The following is a 16091-nucleotide window of genomic DNA, read 5'->3' as shown; positions in this document are numbered from 1 at the left end:
GTTTAAGTGATTCTTCAGCGTCGGTCTCCTGAGTAGCTGGGACTACAGGCTCATGCCACCACTCCCAGCTAATTTTCTGTATTTTTAGTAGAGACAGGGTTTCACCATGTTAGCCAGGATGGTCTCAATCTTCCGACATCATGATCCACCTCCTCGGCCTCCCAAAGTGCTGGGATTACAGGCATGAGCCACCGCGTTCTACCGGTATGAGGGATTTCTATTGCAGTTTGAGGATCCCTCACATAAGATCAACAGGTTTGTTCATAGCTGGGAGCTCATACCTGTAATCACAGTGCTTTGGGAGGACGAGGCAGGAGGATCACTTGAGGCCAGGAGTTTGAGACCAGCCTGGGCAACATAGCAAGACCCTGCATCTACAAAGAAATGAAAAAGAGACAGGCTCAGTGGTGAACATCTGTAGTCCCAGCTACTCGGGGGGCTGAGATGGAAGGGTTGCTTGAGCCTAGAAGTTGAAGGCTGCAATGAGCTATGAATGCATCACTGCACTCCAGCCTGGGCAACAGAGCGAGACCTTGTCAAAAGAAAGAGAGAGAGAGAGAGAGAGAGAGAGAGAGAGAGAGAGAGAGAGAGAGAGAGAGAGAGAGAGAGAGAGAGAGAAAGAAAGAAAGAAAGAAAGAAAGAAAGAAAGAAAGAAAGAAAAAGAAAAAATGTTGTTCAAACAAAGAAAAGCAATCTTCTTGCCTGAAGCTTTCTCCCTCCAAATTCAGGTTCAACTTGTTATGAAAAACCAAAGACAACACAAAGTGGAATATCATTCTTCCTTTAAATGACTAAGGAAACCTCCAGCAAAGAAAGCAAAGCTACTTAGTATATTTTTTTGTTTTTGTTTTTTTTCCGAACCTTTTAAAAGTCAAGTTTTTCTTTAAAAAAGCAAGAAATGGCCGGGCGCAGCAGCTCACGCCTGTAATCCCAGCACTTTGGGAGACCGAGGTGGGTAGATCAGGAGGTCAGGAGTTGGAGATCAGCCTGATCAACATAGTGAAACCCCATCTCTACTAAAAATACAAAAATTAGCCAGGCGTGGTGGCGTGTGCCTGTAATCCCAGCTACTCAGGAGGCTGAGGCAGGAGAATAGCTTGAACCTGGGAGGCAGATGTTGCAGTGAGCCAAGATTGCACCATTGCATTCCAGCCTGGGAGACACAGCAAGACTCCATCTCAAAAAAAAAAAAAAAAAAGGAAGAAACTGGAAGAATTTAATGGATTATTAAATAACTGTGTACAAAACAATGGGTGTTAAATATAAATTAATTGACTGCAAATAGAGATTTGTAACCACCAGGGGTTACAAATAAGAGATCCTATGAGATATGAGAAAATGGTGCCAGTTAGAAAATACCAAATTCTTTTATTATTGTGGAGGCAAAAAGTGAGAAAAGTAATGATGAAATATTATTTTCAGTTTTATTGAAGAATTTGTGATATTTCAACAGCATGTTACCTCTTGAAATTGAAGTACTAAAATAAGTAATAATGAATACTGAGAATACCACAAATCAGGCAACCAAATAAAAATAGTTAAATTCCTGGTACTACATAAAATACATACATGCATCATGAAGAATTGCAGAGAAGTTAGGAAAGGTGACATCAAATTATCTAATTCAACCTTATCCAGCAAAAGATCCTTGTCTGCAAGGACTGTGTCCCCTCAATGAGTTAGACCATTAACGTTGATGACCAACAGATGAGATTTGTAAATGGAACCTAGCATGAGTGTAAGGAGGTACAGTTGTGAAGGAGGGCATGGTAACGTTGGGAATCTGTACAGAGAAACCAAGTGTGAGTGAGTGTCCTGTAGGGGTGTGCCATACATACTGATCAAGGAGATTGACTTAGATTTTTAAAAAGCTTTTGATAGATCCTCCCTTTAAGATCTATTTTTTGAAAAAATGGTGAGTTACCATATTTGTTGGGCATGGAGCCTCAGTTTTTATGAAAGCAATATGATTAACAATCTTTATAAATGATTTAGATGATACTGAACCTTGTACTAAAAAGTCAAGTTAATGGAGACAGACTGTAAGAAGATCAGTGTTAGAGGGCAGAAAAGAGGGAGATGATTTTCCTGTGACCAACTTCAAGGTAATGCCCTCACAGGTAAAGACTCCAGCTATAGTTATGAAATAAAAGGATCTTTGTCATATCATTAATGATTCAGGAAATGACTTAGAGTTCATTAAAATCATTCTCTGAAAACATTGACCCAACATGAAGTCGTGGCTAAAAAAGGGGAACAAGTGTCTTTATGAAGGACATGAGGAACACAATAGTATTCTACCCTTATGTAGAACTGTATTGAATTTTTTTTAACCAGGAATTTAAAAAGGTTATTCTTGTCACTAATCTTGAATGATAATATTAGTATTACTAATAATGATAACTCATATTTCTAAGCATTTCCATGTGCATTTTCACTGTAACAGCCCTGTGACAGATGTTTGTGTTATCTTCACTTTTTGAAAGATAGAGAAACTGAGGCATAAAGCTTTCAGAGGTAGTATGGGCAAGAGCCTTGCCTCAGACTTTGGTTTCCTGATATTAGAACCCTCCCTGTTTCTGCAGTGCTACATTACTCCGCTCTAGGGAATGCATTTAATGAACCCAGTGAACATGCACAGAAAAGGAACCGTAATCATCAGTAGGAAGTAGGTGTGGTTCTATGAAGGTAGAATAAAAAGCCTGGCACATACTAGATGCAATAGCCAAATAAGGATGAAAGAAATATGAATGAGTCTTCTGATACAAGGCAGACTAATAGAGGAATGTGATCTAGGCTTATCACATTAAAGTATACATGACCTTGTTCACCAAATATTCAACTGCTAGGACTCAAAGTTTTTGAAACCCAAGGAAGATGAGTTTAGAGCAAACAAAACAAAAAAATATTAAGCAGTTTATGAATGAAAGAGACAGAGTCCATTGCCAAGTAGCTAAGACTGACCTCAGCTTTAAGGTTGATGTCTGGGAGGATGAATGTTCCCTGGCACAGAATTACCTCCAGCTCTGTGCCTTTTTGGCTCCAGAATGAGGAGTAGATGGAGAAGCTACCAATGCTGTATACCTGTCCCTAATTTCTGTCTTTGTGTCCCGATTTAAGGTGAATCATCCATTCATTCCAGTTACTGTCACTTTTGTTTACAATCTAGCTTATATATGAAACTACAGCCATATTCCTTTGGGACGTGCTCTTACACATCAGAGGAAGAAAACTCAGCACTTTTTTTCAGTTTGCAAAACTCAACTAACATTGTTTTAGTTAAAATCTCAAACTAATGGGCCAGTGCTACTGTGAAGTATGAGAATATGAACACAAACATTCAGACACAAGCAGCAGTACAGTGACCAGCACACGTAGGTGTGAGGAGTGGCATCACTGATGGGTGCCACATGGTACATAGTCTTCATCTATTTTCTGAAAGACATTATTCGTGTAGAATGTATGGCTCCTGTTTCTCATTATCAGCCCCTTAAAGTGTATTTTGTTTGGAGGGCTTGTAGAGGAGAGAGGGCTTTAGAATTATGATAGAAAATATAGAAGGGGCAATAATAAAGAAAATGTCCTGTCAATGTATGTTATTCCCAGCTGAGCAACAAGACACCGTAGCAATCAAGTGACCTTGTATTTCTTTTAAATCATTCTCCCAGCAGGGATTAGATGGCTAGATCAACGTTTCCATGGAGATATGCCTGTCAGGTCATTTAGAGGTCATCTTAAAGCCCTTTAGTAATGAGCACCTTACACAAATTAGCCTATAGAAATAGGCCCAAGGCAGTGTGGAGAGTCTTTAGACCAGTAACAGACCAAATACTATGCAGATGTGATTCTTCAGGAGAGTCTGTCACAATGAAATCACATCAGATTGCCGTATGATTTGTACACTAGTGTGAATTGGTTAATAACTCAATTTCAATCTTGGATCTCTAAGCCCAAACTCTTCAAACTCCTGACAGTGTTCACTATTGATGTATATCTTCTGTATACCTAAGTCATTAAGCTGAAATACAAGCACAGTGGCTCATGATTTCTCACTGTAAATAAACATCGGTTTCGTAGACAGCACAGTCTGTAGCAAGAGCACTGTGCCAGGAGTCAGAAGGCTGTTACCTCCATCTCATTAGCTCTAACCCTTGAAACTGTCACTTACCCTCCTTGGCCTTCTGGTTTCTAATTCTGTAAAGCCTACCACACAGGAATGATGAATGAAAAGAGGACCTTAGAAGAAAGGCCTTTGCAAGTTGTAACACAGGGATGATAATAAGGTATTCTTCACGTGCTTGAGTCTTTGTGGAATTCCCTTTCCATTCCACTTTCCCACACTAAATGATGCAACAGAGATACCTAAGATTACTATCATGTCTCAGCCTTACTCTGAAGGAACTTGAGGTTCAGCCCCCATTATGGCAATTGCAAATCACAGAGAGACAAAAAATACCAGAAAGTTTTACAGTGAGAATAAGCTTTGGAGGTCACTTAAGCCCCCTTTTCTGTAGGAGAAAATGGCTTAGAAATAAGAGCCAAGAGAAATGACTGGCCCTCCAGCTTGGGCTCCCTGGCTGTTTGTATGTGCCAGAAGGCAGTGCTTAGGGTCAGCAAGGTAAGTTGAGGTCTCTGTGGGAATGGGGTGGAAAGCCTGTTCCCTAGAGTGAGGATGAGAATGGAAGGTTCTACTTGAGTGCGGTACTTCTTGGCATTTATGATAACAGGTGCTCGCACAGACTAGTCTACAGAGAAGGACTCAGTTTACTACTGGTAAAAACATAGCTGTTATTTTAATATCGCCCCCATTTGCTCCTTCCTTCTTCTCTGACCACAATCACCACCCCCATGTCCTGGAAGGACCTGCCCATTTGAATTCATGAGTGCCTTGCTAAGTGCCTGACAACAAGCTGCCTGGGGCTGGCCTTGCATGCAAGCCTTGAAGGGGTCTGGATGGCATGGCATCCCTCTGTGAAAGCCCCCGTGGCCAAGTCTTAAAGCATAGAGAGTGTAAGTGGAGTTTTATCAGAGGCATCTAAAGATTGTTCAACTTGCTAAGCAGCACTTACAGAAATGTACAAATATGACTTGGTCTGGACTTCTCAACTGAACAGAGCTGATTCCTGGACTTATAGTTCCTGGACTTAGGAAGACTTTTAAGAGCTGAAGCTATTTAAAGGTATAATTTGCTTGATTCTGTCAAAGATTATTGCTCAATTTTAGGATTTATGTGAGTGATAGTAATAACGACAACAAACAGTATTAATGAAGATGATGATGATGATGATATTAGTATTTATTAAACTCCAAGTACTGCTAAGCACTTAGTTTGTATTATCCCAAGACTGAGATTTGCGAAGTGAGGGAATGAACGTTCAGATAGTGAAAAACAAGTGGCCTTAAAACCAGAAGACCTAATATTCCCCACTTAATTGCCACTCCCACCCCTACCATTCTAATATTTACTCACTGGGTGAACACGGTCAAGTAGGTTGACTATTCTGGAACTCAAGTTCCTCATCTCTAAAATACAGATATAAATACTCACATGAAAGGGTCATTGAGGATTAAGTTAGTTCATGAATATTGAAAGGGCTTCTTAGCAGAGCCAGTGCATAATAGATACATTATTACTTGTTGAGTTGAATCCTAGATGATAAGAACAGAAATACAAGTGGATGAGAACTAATTAGAAATGGAGATGAATCAAAACAGTTTAGGATAGGCGACAGGCTATTCTTCTTTTGTAACCCATTTACAGGTGATATTTTGTCATTTTCAATTCTTTTTTCCATTCATTTTATAAGGCAAGAGCCATACCGAGGACCTTACTGAAATCGTTTAGAATCAGAAAATTATAGCACATACTAATCTCTTTGTTAATGAAAGACCTGGAGTATAAGAGAGAGGATTTAGAATGAACAGATCGCTCACTGGGTCTAGTTTTCTTACAATCACCCTGTGACCAGTCTTCTGGCTTTTCCAAAACTCCGGCATCCACGTTGCTTCCAATGCATCACTGCAGGAGAGTGGACCTCAAGGACTTGCAAAGCTCAAATCAGAATTCCAGTCGTGAAACTTCAGGCTTCAAAATGACTTATTCTCATTACAATGTATGAAATGATCTGTAAATATATATTTTAACATTATGAAGTTTAAATATTATTACATACCTTACTTGATGTCAGATTCTGTTAAATGCCTGCTGTTATCTCAATTTACAAAGGTCAGTCGGGTGGCAGTGGAGAATAGGAATAGATATAAGTAAAAAATCCTTTTACCAGTACATTTGCAACTCAGATAACCCTGCCTTTTTCAAAAAGCTTTGGGTTTTTTTTTTTTTTTTACCCTTTCAAATGAGACTTTAATGAGTATCATGTGGATAAACTCTTTGCAGAGGTTTGAAAAGATCCAGAGAAACACTGTGGTAGGAACAAGCAAATCATTTTGGATGAAATCACAAGTCATTTGAATGCCTCCTCATCTGTCTGGTTGTGTCAGAACCTTTTGGCTGCATTTTTCCCCTACAGGAATGTTTTCATCTCCATAGCTAGGTAAATAGAATGTTCGTGTAGTTGCTCGATTGCTATTCATGCCAGCACAGAGTAGCGTAGAGTGACCTACTTCCAGCAGTATCCATAGAAAGCTTCACGGCTTTCCATCAAGACTGATTTAAAAAGCCACCTTCTGCTTCCCACAGCTCCCACCCCCAACTGCCCCCAGAGACAACAAACTATGGACTCTCCAGGGTGCTTATTTCCTTTCTCTCATCACTCCTGCTTCTTGTGTTGGTTCATTTTAGTCCATCCTAGCCTTTTGGCAAAGAGAAGCAGGTGGATGGGCAGCTTCAATATTCAGAGTTTTAGGGTCTAGCTCTGTGAAGGATGGAGTCACTGAGAGAGAGATCAGGCTACCCTTATGCACATAAACATAACTGATCAAAGGTTAATAATTCATTGAAAAGTGTTTGGAAGCATCTATAGGTATATGTGGGTGATTTTTCTTCTTACTGGGGACTCTTGATTGGAGTTTCAATAGGTCACTCTCATGAGTTTCAATACAGCCACTCCTTACCTTATAAGTTGATAGGCTGGATTGAGCTGAAACAGCTGAAACATTCTAGCACTTTGGGAGGCTGATGTGGGTGGATTTCTTGAGCCAGGAGATTGAGACCAGCCTGGGCAACATGGTGAAACCTCGTCTCTAGAAAAAATACAAACATTAGCAGGGCATGGTGGCGTGCACCTGTTGTCCCAGCTGCTTGGGAAGCTGAGGTAGAAAAATCATCTGAGCCCCATAGGTAGAGGCTGAAGTGAGCTGAGATCATACCACTGCACTCCAGCCTGGGCAGTGGAGTGAGATCCTGTCTCAAAAAAAAAAAGAAAGAAAGAAAGAAAAGAAAAGAAAAGAAAAATCCAACTCCAAGAAAAAAATCATCTGATTCAAAAAATTTCTGCAAAGACCTTTATCCAGGTGCCATACAGAAAAAAACAAAAAACAAAAAACAAAACAGCCTGCATCTGATTTGGAGTCTAACTAGAGCCAAGTGCCATGTCTGGTTTTGTGTCATTGAATAACATGGTTAGAGCTGGACAGTTCCTAGAGAAATCTAGTCCCATGATTTGAAGATGAGAAAGTGAGTTCCAGGGAGCTTACAACAGTCCCATTCTCCAGGCTTCCTGTCCAGTGCTTTCTCTACCCTGCCATCGTTTCTCATCACTGAATCACTCATGCTTTGAGGCTCTGTTGTTTTTGCCCTTAAGGGCAATGTCACCAAGCAGGGAAATAGAAATTCAATTATCCTTCTCCCAGTCACAAGTGGATATTTCTATTCCAAATCCCAGCAAGTCAAGAAGATTCTGGTTCCTTGAAAAATGAACCTCCTGTGCTTCTGTTGGATGAAAGCTTTTTGAAATTTTAAGCTATTTTGCTCTAAAGCTTTTGTTCCACATAGTTCTGTGGCCATTGCTCAAGCCTGTTTGGAGAAAGAGAAATGAGAATGAGATGAGAGGAAGCAGCTCTATGGCAATGAGTTGAATACAGGAACCACAATGAGAACTGCATTCCCAATTGTTCTCTGAACATCTTTGCAAAAGAGTTTCCTGGCTATGCTGTCTTCCATATTGTTGTTCACTTAGCCAGGCCAATATAGGCACAAACTTCAGGCAAACCACCAACGTTTCTGACATCTGTGCTGGCTCAGGCCCAGCAGGGTGCCCTGTTTTCTGTGGCTCTCACTCTGGGATGCGGGATTTTAGCACTTCAGAACTCCATACCAGATGGTCCCTATGGCGAGAGGCAGGGAGGCTCAACCAGCTCAGTCCATGGGCCATTGTTTCCCGGGTTAGTCTCATTTCCTCACTTTCCCTGACTCCTCCTCTCTGCATCTTTCTCCTCTGTCTGTTTTTCATCTGTCCCGCATCTTCCTTCACAGATGGCCAGGACATTACTGTGCTCCTGTCATTATGTTTATGAAACACGTCGGGGTCTTTAGAGGATCCCTTTCCACAGACGTTAAGATTTGGGTCACGCTTGATACTAAGGTGAAGATTTGCAGGATAATTAGTGATCCCCTACTGCTATTAACCCCTGACTTAAGCAGGTTATTTTCTTACAAAGATGTTGAAAGTTAATACTGCTGTTAATAGTTTCAGTGAGAAGACCATTATGAAACCATGTGGGAAACTAGACTTACCATCAGTATCTTTCAAACTCTGAAATTAGAAGGAAAAAGAGGAAAGTAAAAAAGAACAGAAGAGGGGATATTTCTATCATAGGCCTATCTTTGGTTACCTTAATGATAGTAAGTATCTGATAGACAAGACCCATTTGTTATTCTTGGTGTTTGACAGTAGGCTTATCACTACTAAAGTTCGGAGCTCAATCTTTATCACATAGGGAAGCTCATAATGGCTGCTGAGATAGCAGAGGGTGGAGGTGTAGCTAGATTCTATTTTTAGAGATGCCTCTTTTCCTTTCCATTGTTATTTCTTTCATAGAGATTTTAAGGCTCTTCATAATACCACACTTAATAAAATTGAAAACAACCAGCAAAAGTAATAACCCAGAGACAGCCTTCAACCCCCAACAGCAAGTTCCCCTCATAGGAGTACATCTTATTTGTCCTCCAACTGATCCAGTTCTTCCCTAACTCTGCTCTGTGAAACCCCCCTCAGAAACCATACTAGACTTGGTTTGGGTAAGGGTTCTTAGACTAACAGCAACTTTGAAACTCCTAATTTAAGCGAAGTCTTTTAATAGTCAGTCATAGCCATCAGGGAGTGTCAACCTCAACCTTGACAGACTGCAGGGTTAGTTCATCAGGTGCCCTCAACATGCGGCTAAAAATTGACTAGTTAATGCTTCCTCCTGCCTTGACCTCAGCGATCACAGCAGCCTCATTAGTACTCAGCTGGATTCAGCTTGCACTCAGCCTTGCTAAGAGTGAGAAAGAGTCCCAGAATGCCAGGACTGCTCTAAGCCACACTAAGCCTTCCAGTGAATTAAAGTTATTTGACAATTTTCCAGGTTAAAATTCATATTTGAATTCAAATTGTGAAATTCTTTGAAAGAGGGCATCGTGGATCTGGTCCTCAGTGAGGTTGTATTTTGGGGGAATTCCTGATCCTGACATGATGTGTTTTCTTAGCAGCTCAGTTCAGGGACTGCCAGTGTGAAGGAATGCCCAAAGAAGGAACAGGGCACTTGGATGGTATGGGGAAGTTGTAATCCCTGGAAGAGGAATTTTTGAAGCAAAGTTTCCAGTGTCCTAATCTAACCTCACAAAAAGTGCTGCAAGCTCACAATCCACAAGCTAACATTAGAACAATGACTAAGGCTAATCTAAAAGTGATTTCATCTCACTCTCCTTCCCACTGCCTTTCCCTATCCCTGATTATTCTCTACTGCGACTTTCCCTGCCCAAGATCTCATTATTCCAATTCTGTATTGCATGCAGAAGCTCTAAATTATCTTTCTTAGAAACCACGCATCTGTACCAGCATGAATGAGAGTCTTTCTCATCAGCCTGAGGTCCAGTGGGAACATGGCCTAGCTCTTGAAGGCTCTGATCAAATCCTCCCAAGCCTGTCCACCCTGTGTGCAGAGGGAAAGGAGAAGTGGAGTTTGGGTTAGACTTAGAGAAGATTTGATGTGGTTTGAGATAATAAACTTTTCTTTATAGGTGGTCATATGAGGCACACCGTTGTGGACTTAGAATCATAGAATGTCAAAGTTACAACAAAATCTTCAAGTTCATTGACACAGATCCTCCTTGTTCAGACAAGAAAACTCAAATCAAGGCAACTCATTCAAGGTTACTCGTACCATACCTAGGCCTCCTGCACCTCAACTCACTATTTTAGTCACCGCAGAATATAGGATTATAGTTATAGTAAGACCTTATTGAATCTGGTTTCCTGCCATTCTCTTTCGGGGTCTTCGTAATCATTCTAAATTGTGGCCTAGTTCATTCCTCTGCGTAATAAAACCATAGGTGACTTTCCATTACTTCTGAACTCCTTAAATGGGCATTCACAATGTTCGCAGTTGTCACCAATCTGCATTTTTCACTGCTGTCCTGGGCTATTCTTGTCCACCTCATCCCCCCTGCAGCTTAACCAGACCTCCTGTGGTTCTGCAAACATGTGTTATCCTTCTGTTCCTTTGTACACACTGTTCTCTTCATCTGGAATTGCCTCTCCAATGTTTTCTCCCATTTGGTTCCTTCCCATCCATTTATGCCCTGCCAAGCTCCACTGTGCATTCAGCACTGCTATTACTGCTTAGAGTACTTCTTCATGATCATGTCTTAAGTTTCCTATTAGATTGAAATCTCTTTTAGAGTGGGGACCTTGTAACACAATTTGCTGAATGTGGCAAATATAGTGTGCTCCAAAAATATGTATTGTATACAAGAGTAACTAGCACCATGGTTTCCATAGATTCTGGGAAGTTCCAGACATTTAGGGGGTGCTGAGGGATGTGAGGTTTGTGGAGGAAAATGGACACACCAGAAGTCAGGATACCTTCCCTTTCTGGATGTCTCAACCCCACAGCGTGATGAGGGCATTGGTGCTCCTGCCACCTGTGGTGACTTGAGATGACTGTGTAGGATCTCATTGAGACTTGACTGTACAGTGTGAAAAAGGTTCTATCTGAGCCTCCTCAGCAACCTCAGCTAGCCTTGGGCGGGCATAACTATCACCTCCCAAATTTGCTTTTGCGAGCCTCATGGCAGGCTTGCATTGGTAAAGCAATTTCTGAGCATTTCCTCTTCCTGAGATATTCTGCTGGCATCTAGACCAGTACGATTACACTGACGTTCCAAGCTCTGATCTCAGTCCTATCGGTGAGGAAACTCACAAGACACTTACTATGCCCTGTGTGGTTTTTCATTGGTTGACCCAGGCAAGATGTAGCATACATAAGTAAGTTCCTGGTTTAGCACTGTAGCGCTTCTGTGTCAGATCTGCCAGGAAAAAGAAAAGCCAAGGAGGAAGCTATCATTAGGTAATTATCTTGAAAATGAAAAATGATGGGCACCCTTGGTAGGCATGGTGCCCTCTTCCTTCCATCCTTTGCCCTCTATGGTGAGTCTAGTCCAGGCAGAATCATGAACTCACTGTAAAGATGGGCATGAATAACCCACAGAGAGGTTCTGAGGGTTGGTCTGGAAGCTGAGGCCAGAGGCTGTGCTCTCAGCCCACCTCCCATGGAGGTACTTTGTCAAACCTTCACTATACCTGTTCTTCCATTAGTGCTGCCATGCCTAGGACCCTGGAGCAGAAGACCTTCTTCCTCATGAAAAACTTGGACTGCTAATAGGTATGGAACTTCCTGAGTAGATGAAATGTTCTGGGATTAGACTGTGGCTGCACAACGTTGTGAATATATTAAAAACCACTGAATTATACATTTGAAATGGGTGAATTTTATGGTATGTGAATTATATCTCAATTTTCAAAGAAATCATGGGATATGAAGACCTAGTACAAAAACTTAAAAGATTGCAACACAGAAACTCCTAAAAGACTACATGGATTTATCTACTCAGATGTGCTCTCTGTCTGTGCATGCTCTGAGATTATGTTGTCTGGTGCATGTGTTGGGAGTGGAGGGGACTAATTGTTCATCCACCTCAGCCTTTGTTCTGTGTCAGACTGGGGTGACCTTGGTCTAGGAACCTTGTCTTGCTTCCACCATGGAAACAGAGGTAATAAGCCTGACCTACTTGATGAGGATCTCCTGGGAAATAAAAATCTGGTTTGCCAAGTGCTTTAGAGGTATGAGGTGCTAGATCCTTTGGAATAGCTACAGGAAGGGCTGAGTGGCACTCAGATGTGTATTAGATAAATCCTACACTGGGGTGGAACAGGTGCAGACAGGAGGCTGGAGGTGCCCTGCTGTGGGTGATTTAATTGTCATTAGGTGCTCTGGTAGGAGCTATGACAGCTTGTGATTTTTATGTCTGGGGTTAGGAGACAGAGTTTGGTTTCCGCTGCAATAACAGGACAGGCACTCACAGAGGAGGGTGTGTGTCTCGGGAGGAGCCTTTGGGGCTTTGATGTGAAGGCATGAGAAGTAGTTGGAAGGATAAGCGCCCGTGTGGGAAATGGAGTTTGCGATTGTCAGGCCTCCTCTGAAGAGCCGTGGGTCACTGCTGCTCCAAGCATGCACCCCCACAGACATGCCCACAGGTTTCTTCCCACATGGAAATCTGGAAGCCTCCTTAGTACAAAGAGGGACTCTTTTCCTGGAGAAGTCTGTGTCACAGCCTCGCTTAATAAATGGGGCCATACTTATAGAAAGCCAGGACTGGGGTTCAGGGGATCATCTGTCCTCACACCCTCTGCCCACTACAGCTTCCTGGATGCTTTGTCTGAGTTCATGGACAGCTTAGCAACCCAGTAGGATGACTGAGTCCTCTAGGTAGTTAGGGAGGGGCCAAGGATGGAAGGGAGCTCTGATCCCTTTCTCTTTTAGCCCTGCCTCACACTCTTAATTGTACCTTCTCCCTCGTCTGTGGGATGGTAGGACAAGACAGGGAATCATATCAGTGTCTTTTGAGACAGGCTAATGACCTGTGGCTCATATAAAACCTTCTCATTGCCCTACCCTTAGTGGACCAGCTGATATTCTTCCTTTTCCTTATCCTTATTCTCCTATCAATGCCTGAACATACTTCCCCTACTTCTCTACCTATTGAAAGGAAGTCCACTTGCCCATCAAACCCATTACCAGTATCATCATCCTCAGAGGCTACTTTCCTCCCCTCTTCTACCCTCTACCCAGATGAGATTACTCTTTTCTTCTTCTGTGTTCCCACAAAACTTTGCCACTGGTGTCACACTTGTCACATTCACTCATGGTGGGCTGCTTTGTAGAATTTGTTGGGGATCTCGTTTAGATTAGTATCTGAGTGCCTGGGACAGTGCCTGTGCATAATACATGGCCAATTCATGCCTGTTGAATAAACAAACCAATCGATAAATAAATAACATCAGTTGTGCCCTCCCACAAATACTGAAATATATTTATAAACTCCATAAATACTTAAAATTGTTTTCCTTTTTATGGTTGTGGTACTTGATGAGAGAACACATTCTAAGTGTGTCTTATTAAATCTCTTTTATGTCTGTGAAATTATTATTTGTTTTTGGCCAAAGGTAATAAATTTTTGAAGCCTTGCCTTTAAAATAAAAAAGTGTCCAGGCCATATGGCTCACATCTCTAATCTCAACATTTTGGGAGGCCAAGGTGGGAGGACTGCTTAAGACCAGGAGTTCAAGACCAGCCTGGGCAACGTATGGAGATCCTGTCTCTACAAAAAATAAAAAATTAACTAGCTGGGCATGGTGAGGTGTGTCTGCAGTCCCAGCTACTTGGGAGGCTGAGGTGGGAGCCTAGAAGGTTGCTTGAGCCTAGAAGGTTGAGGCCACAATAAGCCGTGATTGCACCACTGCTCTCTAGCCTAGATGACAGAGCGAGACCCTTGCTCAAAAATAAAAAGCCAGAGAAAAAAGAAAAAATTTGTAAAGCAATGGCTTATAGAACATGTGTTCAGCAGAATACTAGTTCCCTAGAAATTTGGGAAAGACGAGGTTAATCGGGTTTTTCTGCTGTGTTATGTCTCAGAGCTTTGATACAATATTGCTTGAGAATGCCAAAGAGAAGAACATACACACGGTGTATTTTGCAGTACTACCTTAGCACCAACTACAGTGCTAGGGGCATAGTCAGTTTTAGTATTTTGCTATTACGTCATTGATGCTTGTCTCGTGCCTCAGTCTCCATCCCTGACAACCAAGTGAGTGTATCTGTGATAAAGGCCCGATTCTTCACCGTTTTCTTCATGTATACCAACTCTGCTCTGCAAAACTGAAGAAAAAAAATTAAAGGGAATTAAAACATTACTTTACCTGTCACAGCAAGTTAGCAAACATCTCCAGTGGACTATGCAGCAAATGATTGTGGTTTTAGAAATAACCTGCCAGCCCCAGTTGCTCTGCAGTAACCTCCCAGGACTATTCCATAAATGCCAGTTGTCTGCATAGTAATTACCAACTCTCTCCTTGGCAAATTTACTGGTATGTCTAGGAATAATTGCTGGGGAACTCATACTTTCAAACTTACAAGAGGTAAACAACCTTGCATTTACCTCGGGGGGTTATCAGGTATTCAAACTGAGCTGTGTAAAAGATCATAGAAATAAGGGAAAGAACTTGATTTTTCACCTTGATAGTTTTCTCAATGGGTGAGAGCCTGGCTTACTAGATTTATGGTGGAAAGACCTACGGGAGATAATTGTCTTCTTCTCAGGGTCTCTTCTCTTCCTTGTGGTTTGTAGTAGCAGCAAAATCTGACCTAACTATACACTGTTGGAAACTTCTGTTGGCTTCAGACGAAACTGACTAATTGGTACAAGTGGTGAGGAAGAAGATGAAAAACTTGGTCTCATCCAAATTCTCACCTGTGCCTTTGGTGTTCATCTTCTAGAGATCTCAGGGAACACAGAGGATATCCCTTTGGTGCGCTGGAGGCAGCAGTGGCTGGAGAATGGCACTTTGCTTTTTCACATTCATCACCAAGATGGTGCCCCAAGCCTTCCTGGACAAGACCCCACTGAAGAACCCCAACATGAGTCGGCAGAAGAGGAGCTGAGGATCCTCCACATCTCAGTCATGGTAAGAGCAGTACAGCCTCAGCCTGTCAGGCCATAGCTTATGTTACCTTGACATTAAGGGTCTTGGTGTCATAGATACCACTGTATCAGACCCAACTCTGTAATGATCATTGATCATGTTAATAAGCAAATTTCCCATTTGTGGGAAATGCATCCACTTGTGATGTAAGTGATAATTGCAACTATTTCTAACAGTACCATTCCCCAACTGTTTTCTCTAGGAACATGCTCATATATGAAGAAACTTTAACAAACCAGAGATAATAATAGATCGGGGCAGCCAGGCACAGTGACTCACACTTGTAATCCCAGCACTTTGGGAAACCAAGGTGGACGGATCACTTGAGGCCAGGAGTTCAAGAGCAGCCTAGCCAACATGGTGAAACCCCATCTCTACTAAAAGTACAAAAATTAGCTGGGCACATCTGTAGTTCCAGCTACTTGGGAGGCTGAGACCTGAGAACTGCTTGAACCCAGGAGGCTGAGGTTGCAGTGAGCCAAGATTGCACCTCTGCACTTCTGCCTGGGTGACAGAGTGAGCCTCTGTCTCAAACAACAACAACAACAAAATTAGATGAGGGTAATGGATTGTCATAGATGGGAATTATCCAATTAGTATATTGGAGAATCTTAGAGTAGTTGCTCCAAAAATGTTTATTAAATGACTGACTCTTCAAGCTGCTTGCCGCTACCAAGTTCTGTTTTCTCTTCTCCCAGCCAGGAGGAAGCCAGTAAACTGGCTTTCTCTCCTCTTACAATAGATGGCATGTCAATAGACACTTGCATCTCTCTCTAGCTCAACTCAGATCCTTTACTATTAACATTCCTTCTCCTACTTAGAAATTTGAAGCCTCAAAAAAAGTTGGAAGGTTCTTTCTAACATTCTAGGAACTTGTATTCTAGAATC

General features: G+C 41.9%; 1 protein-coding gene across 2 annotated transcripts in view; it reads left to right on the top strand.

Annotated features, from left to right (window-relative positions):
* Positions 1 to 16091, top strand: part of ASTN1 (astrotactin 1) — a 306207-nt gene that overhangs the window by 88532 nt on the left and 201584 nt on the right. For both annotated transcript variants that reach the window (NM_001266732.1, XM_077989823.1), the window contains 1 exon segment: positions 14998 to 15185. In NM_001266732.1, the coding sequence (NP_001253661.1) occupies positions 14998 to 15185 (188 nt within the window).

This window comes from Macaca mulatta, chromosome 1 (assembly GCF_049350105.2).
Source record: "Macaca mulatta isolate MMU2019108-1 chromosome 1, T2T-MMU8v2.0, whole genome shotgun sequence".
In the NCBI taxonomy this organism is placed as follows: Eukaryota; Metazoa; Chordata; class Mammalia; order Primates; family Cercopithecidae; genus Macaca; species Macaca mulatta.
This window is presented reverse-complemented; position numbering and strand designations above follow the sequence as displayed.